This window comes from Asparagus officinalis, chromosome 2 (assembly GCF_001876935.1).
Source record: "Asparagus officinalis chromosome 2, Aspof.V1, whole genome shotgun sequence".
Classification (NCBI taxonomy): Eukaryota; Viridiplantae; Streptophyta; class Magnoliopsida; order Asparagales; family Asparagaceae; genus Asparagus; species Asparagus officinalis.
The window spans coordinates 10291433-10306489 of NC_033795.1; the positions used below are offsets into that span (position 1 = coordinate 10291433).

Sequence of the window (15057 nt, forward strand, 5' to 3'; positions counted from 1 at the left end):
GAGGATACGTAGGCAGTCTTTAAGATGCAGCCGGTTTGGATTAGTTGATGGGGGTGAGATTGTTTGGACTATCGTTCGGGTTCTCGACTTGTTGTGGATTGCGTTCGTACTGGTCACAACAAGTGGGACATTTGGTTGCTTTGGTGTCGGCTCAGTTTTGGGAAAACTTCACCGAGGTGGAGAATTGTGATGAGTGAGGCCCAGCCATCACAATTGTTTCACGTCCACACGTGTGTCCAGCGGACAAAGAAAATAAGGACGTGGTTTCGGTTTCGTTTGTGTTCGCGGCCCACAAAATGGTTTCGTTCGTGTTCGTGGCCCACAAGGAAACAATATAAAAACCCTCATAGGGTTTTGTGAAGGAGTGCGTCAGGAGGCAGAGGTTGCTTTGCGGCTTGGAAATTAAAAACAGAAGCAAGTCTGTTTTGTGCGGCTGCGGACAAAAAGGTGAGGGATTTGAGAGTTTGTGTGAGGGTTTTATTTGTGAGATTCTTGTGTAAACCCTATTTGTATTCTCTCCCTCTATTAGTAGATCTCCCCCCTCCTTGCCCCGTGGACGTAGGCAATTTGCCGAACCACGTAAAAATTGGTTGTACTGCTATTTGTGTGATTTGAATAGCTTTTAGGTTCTCTCGACGCGCAGTCCTAGAGCTGACGAGAGGAAGAGCTAATATCCTACTTTGATAGGATATAGGCTTCAGATTCTTGTTCCCTTTGAGAAACAAGAATTCTTATTGCGACCTGACTCTCTTGTTGTGCTGCCGAAGTGCTGCCGAAATTTCCGCTGCGCGCAACACTACCATCGATTTTTAGATAGATTAGATCAAGAGCTTTTCAAAAAGTAATTATAACAGGAATTTGGATAATTGAGTCAAAAGTTATGGCCCGTGCAAGTTTCAGTCTCTGTGTATGTTTAATTCTGCTACTGACTATTTTGACATTATTTAACTAAACATTTATATCTTGAGTTATATTCCTAAACATTTATATCTTGAGTTATATTCCTACAGATTGAGTTTTGTTTGTTCCTGTGGTGTGGATTCATGACAACATGACGAATACTCTCATATGATCAAGAATGATTAGAACTCTTTCAATATGATCAAGAATTAATGATTTTAACTCTTGAAATCTGCCAAAACACATCCAAACCATCGATGGCTAAACACGACCATCAATGGGCTGTTGATGATCATTGATGGTTCTCTATAGTCCATCGATTGTTCAAATTTTAGCTTCTGGAATTGATATATTGTTAACTGTAATCCATCAATGATTGAAGCGATCATTGATGGTTGACTGCAATCCATCGATGGTTTGATTTCTCATTTCTGAAAGATATATGTTGTTGACTATAGGCCATCGATGACTTGTGCGACCATCGATGGTGCCTGGAGATCTTCGATGGTGCCTCGAGACCATCGATGGTTAATAGACTGAAATCAACTATTGTGTTGATTTTTTGCATCGTTTCCGGTTGCAACTTGTTCGTACCTGTTTATTCCTAAAATATATTATCTCACAAACTCATTAGCACTAAATGAGAGTTTGTTATGGATCAAACAAGCGATATTGCGTAAATATTGTTACACCCCGAACAATGTTCCAACAACTGTGGTGCTCTTTAACTTTGATTTCTCATACCATACGTTACTAAACTTTAGAAAAAGTAAGCCCAATGTTGTGATGATCTTATATTACAGCATCAAAACATTTGAGGAAATTTAATAGAGCATGTTGTTTGTGCAGTCCATTTAAGTCCTGAAACCTTAGAGGGGGGTTCAACAATAACAACGAAGGTTGTAAGCATCTCGGTATCTTACAGTGTGATGTAACTACAACAAGTGAACCTGGATTGATTTCGCACGTCCGCCTGGATAACCGTAGAAGTACCGATTGAGATTACACGAGTAATCAGTAATTTCAATGCTAGCTGTGATATGTAGACTCCATAGCCACACGTGCAATTATTACTGTATCCCAGGATACTGTAGGCGTCTAAAAATACCTATGGGTGTCCGCACACAGCTCGAGACGGAGAAAAGATGACGAACGTCGTTTTCTGAGTCTAAGAGGATTATCTGACACCGACAAGCGCAGGAGGTGAAACGGCGAACCAAGTGGCCTGTGCGCTCAACAGTCAACACGCGCGCGTCAATCAGTTCGCGCGCGTCGGTCAACACACGCGCGTCAATTAGCTCGCACGCGTCGGTCAACACGCGCGCGTCAATCAGTTCATACGCATCAATCAACACGCGTACGTTAACCAACGCGCACATGTCAACCAATGCGCGTTCGATGGCCAATCCCGCAATGAAGCGTACAAGTCAACAAGTCGACCAAATACATGAAACGGCGAAAAGAACAAGTCCCGGAGAATAAAAAAAACACCAAAAACCAAAACCCCACGCCCGCGCGGTTCGACCCGCGCCCGTGCGGGTCGGATCCGTCCGACCCGCGCTAGGATCGTGCCGTTCCGCGCCCCCCGTGCTGTTTCGACCTCCGGACGCGTTTTCGACGATTTTGAACGATTTTCTCAGTATTTATCTGTTCCAGGGGTTCCCTACTGACTTGATATCATCTATAAACATGGTTAGGCTATTATTAACTGAAGATAATGTCAAATCATCCATTCTTATCCGAAAACCCCCAACTGAAGCTTATAAATACAAGCCTAGGGGCTCATTTCAGAGGGGCGGAATATTATCAAGACGAGGAGGTGCTGCCGAATTGAGGAGTCAAAGGAGCACGAATTTCAGCAAGGGTTGACAGATCTTGGCGAGTTCTTTAGCATAAAGAAGGAGAGTTCGAAAGATCCGAAGCCCGCTTCCCCCATTTCCTTGAGATCAGGCTTGGTCTTGATCTCGAGAAGAGTGCTGATTTCGCTTGGTCGATCTCAGCGCTTCAAATCAAATACTTCCTCGGCGAAGACGAAGCTCTGCCGAATTTTTCATCAACCGGATCTGATCCGTAGGCGGTCCACGGATAAACCCCGGCACAGGCGAAGATCCCACGCAAAGCAATAGGCGATAAACACCTGTTGCGTGTTGTTTGAACGAGAATTGTAACTTTTATTTTCATTGTGTAAAGGTCTTATAAAAAGACCGATCTTTTTGAACTTGTTGTAACGATCGAAGTTGTAATGAGTTATACAATGAAGAATACAATTTTCTACCCAAACAGATACAGTGGAGTAAATCACTCTTAACAACAACTGTAACTGAGGTTTTATTCATTGACGACTCAATTATACGCTACGAAAATCCTTTTTTTCTCAGTTCTTGCTCAGGATGCACCATCTGTTGTGACTAAAGAAGTATTCAATTATCCTCTGTCATAATTGTTCTTGTTCTTTCATATCAAATGGACAACCAATTCCTAGGTACAAATTTAGCCTAATTAAATCGTCTGTAGTGCTATTTTTAATACCTATCTGGTTATGACTTGCTATTTTTAAAATCTACCTGGTAATTTAGTCATGCCTAGATCAACTGTAGTGCATACGTTTAGTATAGGTATTAGGTATATAAATGTTGTTTTCTAGTTTCATGTGAAAAATCTACACAATACTCACCAAATTTCCCAATGAAGCTCATGCATTCTTATCATTCGCTGAAACCTTTGGGGAAAAGAAATAAACAGGAAATTATCTCGTAACTTGCTATAACTTCATAACTAACTGAAGGACAGAGCGTAAATATTTTACCTAATTTATCTCAAAGCTGTTGCATAATCTATATCAATTTTAGTGAAACTATTCAAATAATAAAACAAATGGTCAAGACACGTTCCGAGAAAAGGAAGAAGAAACAACCATTTATACATTCTCATCAGATTTCAAGTTTCAACACTGACACCAAATTTCCCATTAATCCTACAATTTTTCACATATAGACTTTAAGATGCAACACTCATTTCCTTCAAAGAAAAATGTCACACCTCTAGCTCATCACATCCCTCTTTTATACATGACCACAAGAACATTTAACCCAACAAAATTAAAACATTGCAAACTAAAACAGTTACGGTTACATTCTCTGATCTTTCAAACATTACGTATCTATGTTTGCAAGAAATTGCTACCCCCTGAACTACCAAAATTACATTGCACATCTCGAACTAGAAGCTTCAAATTCCGTGACCCGATGGACTCCAAAACTTCAACACATTCGAGTAAATCAGCATCACTCGATAACATTACCCATTCTTCTTCATCATCCATATATTTGAGCTGAAATGTTCCAATGGATAATTTATACCTCTTTCCAATTTCTTCGAGCAATTGTAGGCATCCCATTATTGGTATGAATTTGAACCTCACAGTATCCTCTCTATAAGTAGCTTTCACCGTTATTGCTGAACCATTATCAATATCATAAGCCAATACTTTATCATTAGAATTTTTTTGAAAGGTAGGGATGCTTGAAGCACTTCCACTCGAAGAGTCAGTCATGCTTGAGTATGTAGGATGGCTATGTTCTTTTATTGTATCAGTATCTGTTTTGGTATTGATATCATCTATACCCATTAAATTCGAGCTCTTTGCTGTAACTTGCTCAAAAGTCTTGAACTGATGTACCATTACTTTGATGGATAGGGGTTGTATAAGGAGCATTAGGAAAGCACAAAGACTCCATTTTGCTTTTGAAAATGTGAGTGTCATCTAATTCTAACTTTGTAACGAGTCTTTCATTTTCAATTTCAGGGATCGAAGACGAAGGGCTTATGTCTTGATTTACCTTTTCGAGAGATGTTGTGTTTGATTTTTCAGTTGAGACTGAAGCGACTAGACATCTGCTTGTTGGATCATATTTCAATGCTCCCTCAACTCCTTGCACAGAATCTATCACGGTTTGGATCTTTTTTAGGGAGCGGTTTACTTTGTTTATCTTGCGAGATGGCCATCTTGAAATTCCGTGTTGCCTGCATATCCTTTTCAGTGTTGTGGGACAAACTGCAAAAATGAATATCAAGCAAACTACAAAAATTAGAACATTTTATTTTTTTCTAATTTCTTGAGACATTTCTTGCATGTTTCCATCCTGAGTTCTAAATCTTGTACATAATAACAATTCTGATAGAGAGATTCTTAGGTCGCAGGATCCTGCATGATTTTTTCAGAAGAACAACGTGGGTTTCAAAAAATACGCATTCTTTTATTATTGGATAATAGAAACAATTATACAAAATATGATAAATAAATCAAAAGTACAATTGTTTACCGGTGACTATAACCAATAGCAAAGGGCTATATAAACGATTGTCATTTTCCATGGTAAGAAATCCATAATCTTAGCCCTACTTTTAACTAGAAGAAACTTATGATGATAATAATAGAGGAGACTAGCATCTAATACAAAAACAAGATGTAGAAGGAGAAGAACTCACCACCAATACTCTTTGCAGCATCCTTGAGACTTCCAGAAAAGTATTTCTGGAGTATGCTCAAGCTAATGTTCTTCTCCGTTGTGCTCCTTTTCTTCTCGGGTTGTCTTGAGGAGCCAGACTTAAACTGTAACACCAAGAAAAGAAGTTCAAAAACATATGACGTCATGTCTTCCAATCTCAGCAAAATTGATGTTTATAAACCTAATATTGTTGAGAACACAAACTGAAGGAAGATTTTTGGCAGGAAATGCAGTCGATACTCATCGGTTCCATGTCTAGCAGGTTGTGCAGCAAACCAGGACAGTAGAATGCTTATTTAACACAATTTTGATGTTCTAATCATAAGAATTGAGTTATTTGTGACAAGTTTTAAAAAGCAAGTTTGGCAACTTTGGATTATAAGCAAAATGTTTGTGGTAAATATAGTGGATTATAATCCATTTTCAATAGTGTTTAGAAAATGTGTGGCTTATAAGCCATCATTGATATCAAAATGACTAACAAGTATATAATGGGGTTGGAAAGAGAGAAACGAGTTTTATAATATTTTGAATGATGAGGGTATATAGGTTTTTTACTGTCAGACTTTGTGGCTTATAAGCCACCAAAAAATAAGCTACGGTATCCTAGCTTATTTTTGGTGGCTTATTAGCCAAAATAAGCCACTTACCACACATATATTGACCACTTGCCATACACGCTCTTAAGTCCCTTAAAAAAGTTATGTATTTTATTCGAACTCAATTTTCTCTTATCATAAATATTGCACTCATTCAGAGACATGGCCGGATAACTTGGGAAAGATCGAAAGTGGCTACAACATTCACACTTCCGAAAGATAAGCTTGTCTTGCTCTTTGTTGGATCTATTTAATGAGATGTTTCAACTTCTGCAATTCTGATATGAAATTCAGCTTCGGGATCACAAAGCTGAACCATTGAGATGTTGCAAGGGAAGAGCTGAAGATGTATTACTATTTCCAAATGAATCTTGAATTTTCTTTATATTAGAGGAGTGTATATCAGGACAGTTAGAGATCCCTCTTTGGTCTCACATTAAAAGTGTTAAGTTAAGTATTGGGTATTAGGTTAATGGGCTGTTACCCGTTAACCTTAACCCTATTTGTATGGCTATATATATCTCTCTTGTTTCTCAATAAACAACAATTAAGGTTTTCTCTATTCTCTACATGGTATCAGAGCATGAAATCCTAGCCGTCACAAATCCTTATTCAAAAACTCTAGCCGTCACCGCCTCTTCTCCTTGCTGTCGCCACTACCGCTGCTGCTACAGTGCCGCGCTACAGTACCATGCTACAGTACCGCTACCGCTACAGTACCGTCACTGCTACAGTACCTATTCCCTCGACATCTCATTCTTCGAACTGATGAGAGGACGATTGTATCCCTCGACATTTCAGTCATAGAACTGATAAGAGGAAGAGTGTCTATCTCACCTCATTGAGATCTTTCACTTCTATTCTTGTTTTCTTCGAGAAACGAGAATTTTACTTCTATTCTTGTTTCCTTCGAGAAACGAGAATATAGAGTTTGACTGGAGCCTTTGTGCAAACAGAAGTCAGGGCTCTCTCCCTCAGGTGATATCGCCTCCACGACGTGAGGGCGTAACTATCTACTACTCTGCCTCGTATGTCTATTGTTGCACTACCTATTTGACTACTACCTGCCTACTATATGCACTGCCTATTTTGAATACTATCTCTACTACTGCATTGCCTATTTGACTACTATCTATCTACTATTGTTGCGCAAAAATGACTACTACTTCGATGTCGGATATTTCCTCTTCAACTACTCATGTTGTTGCTGGAGAGACCTCTGCGCCTAAGGTAGTCTTAGGGACTACAATCAAATTGAATGGTACAAACTATCTGCTATGAGCGCAAGCTTTCCACATCTTCATTGGCGCTCAGAGAAAACTCCCACATCTTCTGGCATCTCCACCACCCACCTCAGATCTCACCTACACTACATGGCTATCATCTGATTATTATGTTATAACTTGGCTTCTCAACAGTATGGAAGCACAAATCAGTAGCAGCGTTATGTTTTTAACCACTGCGAAGGAGATGTGGGACATCCTAAAGATTATGTACGGGAGCGAGAAGAATGTTTCCCGTGTATTTAAAATTTATGAGCGACTGTTTGCGCTCAAACATGGAGATAAGTCAGTTCCGGAATTCTTTGGTGAATTGAAGGGACTGATAGACGAACTAGAGATGCATCAGCCTGCAGTAGCTGATGCAGTGACGCTATTAGGGTATCGTCGTGATCTGGCAGTATCCAAATTTCTTTCTGGGTTGAATCCTAATTTACAATCCCAGGTGAGGGGATAAATATTGGGTGAAGATACAATTCCCTCACTGACTGCTACATTCTCCAAAATCATGCAGGTCTCTACTGGTGTTACTTCTGATACTACTGCACCATCTCCACCTACGATGGATCAGTCTGCCATGTTCTCTATTCGAGGCAGAGGCCGCGGTCGTGGTCGTGACCGTGATTCAGGGGGAGGACGTGACTCATTTGGTGGGAGGCAAGGTGAATCTGATAAGGGCTCACGACAGTGTGATCATTGTGGGAGAACCAATCATATTTCTGAGAAGTGCTGGGAGAAGTTTGGTCGTCCTCAGTGGGCCCAGGTAGCTGATACAGAGTAGACTAACTCATCTATTTCTGCTACTACTTCTGGTGGTCCAGCTGTTACTGCTCCTACCGTTCAGATTTCTCAGGCAGATTATGAGAGGTTGCGCCAGCTAGAACTCTCTCAGAACATTCATTCTGCTACTCATGCATCCTCTTCAGGTATGGATGCTTACATAGCTTCTTCTCACAAACCCTGGGTACTAGATTCTGGAGCCTCATCTCATATGATAGGTATAAAGGATCACTTTGTATCTTTACATCTTTCTGATAAGTTTCTTTTTATCCGCATTGCTGATGGTACTCTTTCTCTAGTTCGTGATGATGGAGTAGTTCATGCTACTTCCTCTTTAAAACTAACTGATGTGTTATATGTTCCCAAATTCCCTGTTAGCCTATTATCCATTAGCAAGTTTACAAAATAAAATAATTGTAAATTCACCTTCTTTCCATCTTATTGTGTTTTTCAGGACCTAGCAACTGGGATGAAAATTGGTTCGGGGCATAAGAGAAGAGGTATGTACTATTTGGACGACAGTGTGCTAGAGGCTGGCCTTGTTGCATCAGACTCTACTTTATTGTGGCACTGGCGTCTGGGTCATCCTTCACTACAAAAACTTAGATCGGTAGTTTCTGTTCAGTCATCTATTTCCTCTTTAGGTTGTGAGTCGTGTGAACTGGGTAAGCACCATCGTGCTACTTTTCAGAGTCGAGTCGATAAACGTAGAAGTTTTGCTTTTGAGTTGGTTCATTCCGATGTCTGAGGTCCTTATCGTGTTCCCTCTGTGCAAGGTTTTCGATATTTTATTATCTTTGTTGATGATTTCTCTCGCATGACGTGGCTTTATCTGTTAAAAGAGAGGTCAGAGGTCTCGCACGTTATTAAACTCTTTTATAATGAAATAAAAACTCAGTTCTCTACTTCTGTTCGTATTCTTCGTATTGATAATGCTTTGGAATATATGAAAAGTGATGTTTCAAAATTTTGTGCTCTTAATGGCATTATTCATCAGACTTCTTGCTCTCACACTTCACAACAAAATGGAGTTGCTGAGAGGAAGCATAGGCATATTCTAGATATTGCTAGAACACTGATGATACATATGAATATTTCAAAGTATTTGTGGTCTGATGCTGTTCTCACTGCAAATTATTTGATTAATCGCATGCCTTCCTCTGTCCTTGATGGTTTAATACCATTCAATTATCTTTATCCTGATAAAAAACAATTCTCTGTGATTCCCCGTGTCTTTGGTTCTACGTGTTTTGTTCAGGATTTAACTGCTGGTTTAGATAAGTTGTCATCTAGATCCATCAAATGTGTTTTTGTTGGATATTCTCGTACTCAAAAAGGGTATAGGTGTTATCATCCGTCCACCAGGAAATATTTTGTGTCTGCTGATGTTACCTTTTTTGAGTATGTCCTATATTTTTCGTCTGGTTCCACTACTATTGGCTGTCCACATGTACCACTACCTTCTTCTGCTCCTACTACTATTCCATTTCCTGCTCCTGTAGCTCCTGCACCGAAACCTCTACTGACATACTCTCGCCGTCCAAAAGTACATGCCCCTGAATCTGCTACTGCGGAACCTTCATCTCCAGCTGTCGGTCCATCTCATGTTGAGACCTCTATTCCTTCTGACTTGGATATCCCTATTGCTCTTCGAAAAGGTAAACGGTCTTGCCCAAAATATCCTATATCTCTTTTTGTCTCTTATGACCGTCTTAACCCATCTTTTTGTCAGTTTGCCTTGTCCTTGTCCACTGTATCTATACCTATGTCATATAAGAAAGTTATGTTAGTACCAGCTTAGAAGCAAGCCATAGATGAGGAAATTAATGCACTAATTTCTAAAGGGACTTAGGACTTGGTTTCTCTTCCTACTGGAGCGATTGTGGTTGGTTGCAGATGGGTGTATACCCTGAAATATCGCCCCAATGGGTCTGTTGACCGTTATAAAGCTCACCTGGTTGCTAAAGGTTATACCCAGACATATGGCGTCGACTATTTTGAAACCTTTTCTCCCGTTGCTCGTCTTAACTCCATCAGAATTCTTTTCTCTTTGGCTGTTAATATGCATTGGACGATGCACCAACTAGATGTGAAGAATTCTTTCCTTTATGGTGATTTGGACGAGGAGGTTTATATGGAGCAACCTCCTGGGTATGTTGCTCAGGGGGAGAATATTATCTGCAGGCTGAGAAAGACCATCTATGGGTTAAAGCAGAGTCCTCGAGCTTGGTTTGATAAGTTTAATAAGGTTATTTCTAATGTTGGTTTCCAACGTTGTCAGTCTGATCACTCTGTCTTTCTTCGACGCACAACAACTAGTTTGGTTATTTTAGCCGTATATGTTGATGATATTCTGCTGACTGGGAGTGACTCTATTGCCTTAGCTGAGACTAAGGAGTATCTAAACCGTCATTTTATCACTAAAAACATGGGAAAGCCAAAGTATTTTCTTGGGATTGAAGTTGCATATCAAAAACATGGCATGTTGTTGTCCCAAAGGAAGTATGTGCTAGATTTACTAGAAGAAGCATGTCTCTTGGAATACAAACCTGCAAGCACTCCAATGGAGACAAATGTTGATTTGTGACGTAATGATACCTCTCTCTTAGATGATGTTGGACGATATAGGAGACTAATTGGGAAGCTAATATATTTGACAGTTACCAGACCTAATATTACTTTTGCAGTAGGTGTACTAAGCAGGTTTATGCACAAACCTAGAGAGGTTCATTGGACAACAGCTCTGAAGATTTTGACATATGTCAAGAGTTGTCCTGACAAAGGATTGTTATATAAGAAGCATGGACATACTCACATTTCGGTTTTCTCTGATGCTGGCTACGCAGGAGACATGGGAGATCGGAAGTTAACCTCAGGATTTTGTACTTTTGTTGGAGGTAATCTTGTGACTTGGAGAAACAAGAAACAAGATATAGTATCACGATCTAGTGCAGAGGCCGAATATAGAGCAATGGCTCACACTGCTTGTGAGATAGTGTGGCTAAGAAAGTTTATGACAGAGCTTGGTTTTGTTCAGCCTGGACCCATGTCAATGCATTGTGACAACCAGTCTGTCATTTATATTGCACAGAATCCTGTGTTTCATGAGAGGACAAAACATATTAAAGTTGACTACAATTTTGTCAGAGATGTTTGGGAGAAGAAGATAGTATCTCTCATATTCACTCCGTCCTCACAACAACTTGCTGATATTCTTACCAATGTTACTTCTTCAAAGGTGTTCTCTACTATATGTGACAAGCTGGGTATGGTAGACATCTATGCTCCAGCTTGAGGGGGAGTGTTAAGTTAAGTATTGGGTATTGGGTTAATGGGCTGTTACCCGTTAATCTTAACCCTATTTGTATGGCTATATATATATCTCTTGTTTCTCAATAAACAACAATTAGGGTTTTCTCTATTCTCTACAAGAAGATTATATAATTGTAACCAATTTACTTTTCTATAAATAAAATCCAACTATAACTTTGGGATTAGTTCACTTCTCCATGATGTTACCCTAGCAAGATCTTTAGAAAAACATGACAGTAGTTATTTTCTTTTTATCTGGAATCCAACACTTTCCTTGCAGACCCAACCCCCTTCTCCATATTAATATATCTGAGTATATCAGAGGCTACCAAACTTCTTTTTGAAGTTTTAATGTGATCATATGTTTGTTTATGAGTATTTCATGAAAATTTAATAAGGGGTAACAAAAGACACAAAAGCATCAGAGATTACAGAAGTACCTGCTCACTATTTGCATCTCCTTGTTCACTCAATTTTTTATTTGGATCTTCAATAGCGAAATCAGTAAACACTTCATTATCACTATCCATTTGTTGAGAGTTCTTGATGGAGATTTCTGGTGATGAGGAATTATTCCCTGCTTGCTTGTGGATGTCTCTTTTCAAGGAATCACTAATAACTACTTCAGCATCTGATACCGTCCTCAAACTCCTACAAATTCTCTGCATTGTACTCGAGAGATTGTTCAATAACTCTTGTTGCTCTGAACTACCTCTACAATTAAGGGGGAGAAAGAACTCTAATATATAGTCATCATCGCCGGTTAATGTACTTCTCAATCTAATTGCAACAGCAGCATTCAATCCATACTTTCGAGCATGATGAGCAAGTGGATATTCTCTTATATTATAGCTTTTTACATCAGGAGAGAAAAAGGGGTGATTTGATAGAAGGGCTTTTCCAGCAATACCTTGCTCTTTCTCAAGGCAATGTTCAACGCAAGCATGAACAAAACCCTTCATTCTTGTATCATTAACATAGCATGCTGATTCCTCAACATACAGCAAATTTTTCTTGCTTAAACTTGAATTTAATTCACAAACAACTTCCTTTGTGCTGTCGAAGGGGATCCATGTGAGTGCAAGAGGCAACATGTGTGCATGGCAACAAGCTCTTAGAACATCTAGAATCTCGTTGAACGCTGATTTTTGTTTCTTTGTCGGGGGCTGTAAAATGATCTAAAGCAAAATTGGTCAGAAGCAATTCATGTAATTCTTTATCAATAATAATCAGTGGCTTTTGCCCCTTTTCTCTAAACAAATTATTCAGTGAGTATTAATGACTTTTCGCATAAATGGTTATGTTAACACCTGCTGATAAATTTGGCCCTTGATGCTCCTCAATTCCACAGCCTGTAAACAAGTAGAAAATCAATCTTTCAGATATTTTTCGTGATTAACACTGTAATATAATGGAAAAGCAGGCGTAAATTTGTCTGTCCAAAATAGTAGTAAAAGAATCATCACTTTTTTAGACTCAAGTACACTGAATTTATACATCAACAATTAGATCAATAAACAAATACAAGTATGAATACTTCTTCGGAGATAAATCTGTCAAGTGAAGTAATAATAGAGCAAATAGGTACAAACCATATTCATGGCAGTTAAAATTTCCATTAAGATTGACATGAACAAGTGCTCTAGAGTTCCAAAAATAGACCATACGTTTACTTCAAACTACGCAATATTGCAGTGAAATGCATATGTAAAGGGAGCATCAATTACGTTAGAACAATAAATTCTTCAAAGAAACATAAATTTTAAAATTTTCAGATAAATCAGTAAGCTAGAACTTTATACTTAAGTAATCAAAACTATCAAAGACGAGCATCTGTTTTACCTGCAAAGCATTGCAAACACTATCCATCTCCATATCAAAATCTGTCTTTTCCTTTGTAGTCACAAGCTCTAGCACAGCACAACAAGATCTTTCCTTAGGATAAAAAATTGGCAATGCAAGAGACCCTCTTACTTTATGAACAAGTGCATACTCTCCCCTCAAGTACTCTAAGTTATTATAGTACACCACGTTTGATGTCCACTCGGGCAATCCAGATATAAACACTCGTCCCGGAAGCCCAGGGAATGAACTAGGAGCTTCTTCTACTGAAAAAGTAAATGCTCGCGAAACTTCTCGATATCCTGCAAGAATCTGATCCAATAGAAATGGCTGCTCCGACGTACTCAAAATATATCCATTGCTATGTTTCATAGGCATCCAAACTTGAGCTAGAATTCCTCCTCCGGATGATTCCTTAAACAATGATAAAGCTCTGAGCAATCTCTCAGCAAGAGAGTTGTTGGGCATATATTTGGGAATAATACTGATCATACTCTCATCAGAAGCATTGGCTGAAGCTGAAGCTAGGGTATCGATATCCGATGAAGCCCAATTACTAGAAATCTGCTGGAAAGCTGAATAGCTATAGGGAGGTGCAGCATAGTCGAGAGGGCTGCAAAGTTCTGGATAATTGTCAAGACTCAAGAGCGCAGAGAGATTGAATGGATCATCCCCACAATCCATTGGATTGAAACCATCCATTGGAGATTGATGAGGATATCAGTGACCGAATTCGATTTCTGTATGATGGATCTCCATTATTCCTCGAAAATTCAAACTTTTGTATGTAGCGCAGTATTAGAAGATGGAAACCCTCTCAGCGCCCGATAGTGAATTCGGTTTCTCCTCTTCTGAGCTCTTCAAAAACTCAGCACCCAATTCACGAAAACTTCCAACTAAGAGCTTTAATTCCGAGGTATTAATTTCTTTAACAAGAGCTGAGGATTCAACTAAAAGAAGAAGTATCCTTTCATTTTCACCGAATTCAGAAGATTTGGTTCAGATACAACCAAATCTCTTCCCCAAGATTATTCATTTCAGAGAGTTCCATCTAAAATGAAATTTCTTCAATTAGACTTCTTCTCTTCTAAGAGCAACCCAATCCACCAAAACTCATTACGCTAAACAGAAAGAGAGGGGGGGGGGGGCGGGGGGGGGGTCACTGAACACAGAGAGAGATGTGGATCAGATGCGACCAACCAAATTTCTTCACCAAGATTAGTCCTTTCAGAGAATTTCCATCAAAAGATGAAATCTTACAAATACCCAGAAACTGAATTCCCTCAAACAAAATTTATACCACCACCTCAATCAACTTCTCCACCATCTATAGCCATAAAAAAAATCCAACTTCTTCAGTAAATACTGATCAAAATAGCTAGAAACAAACCACTTAGAGTTGAAATTGATGAAAATTTTGATACTGATCGCTCCAGACACCAAAAGAAGCTCTGAGGAGAAAATCCAAAATGATTCTGATGCGATAAGAGAGAGAGAGAAGATGTTGGAGAACTCGCATCTCTTGGACGAGCGCTACTTAACTTTTAATATTTTACATATTTTATTATACTTTGTTTACATCTTTGTCATCTTATCTTTTACCATCAAAATTTAATTTTAATTCTAAATTTTAACTTTGAGGAAAATATTAATATTATGATTCACTGTGATGGGCGGGAGTTGCTTTTTTTTCAACGCAGGAGGGTGGCCGTTGTTCACGGAACGCGCCAGCAGATGCTGAGAATTGCAGGTGTGCCATTGGAAGTAATAAAAAATATTATTATCTAGAATTTAATTTTGTTTATAATTATAATTTAATTGGGTTTGGTTTTAATC

General features: G+C 39.0%; 1 protein-coding gene across 1 annotated transcript; it reads right to left on the reverse strand.

The window, feature by feature from the left end:
* LOC109830216 (protein NLP2-like) lies at positions 3796-14348 on the reverse strand. Its single transcript, XM_020397410.1, is given in 6 exon segments — positions 3796-4568; positions 4570-4954; positions 5389-5512; positions 11820-12545; positions 12690-12731; positions 13222-14348. Coding segments are annotated over 6 exon segments (2487 nt in total). The 5' UTR covers positions 13924-14348; the 3' UTR covers positions 3796-4060.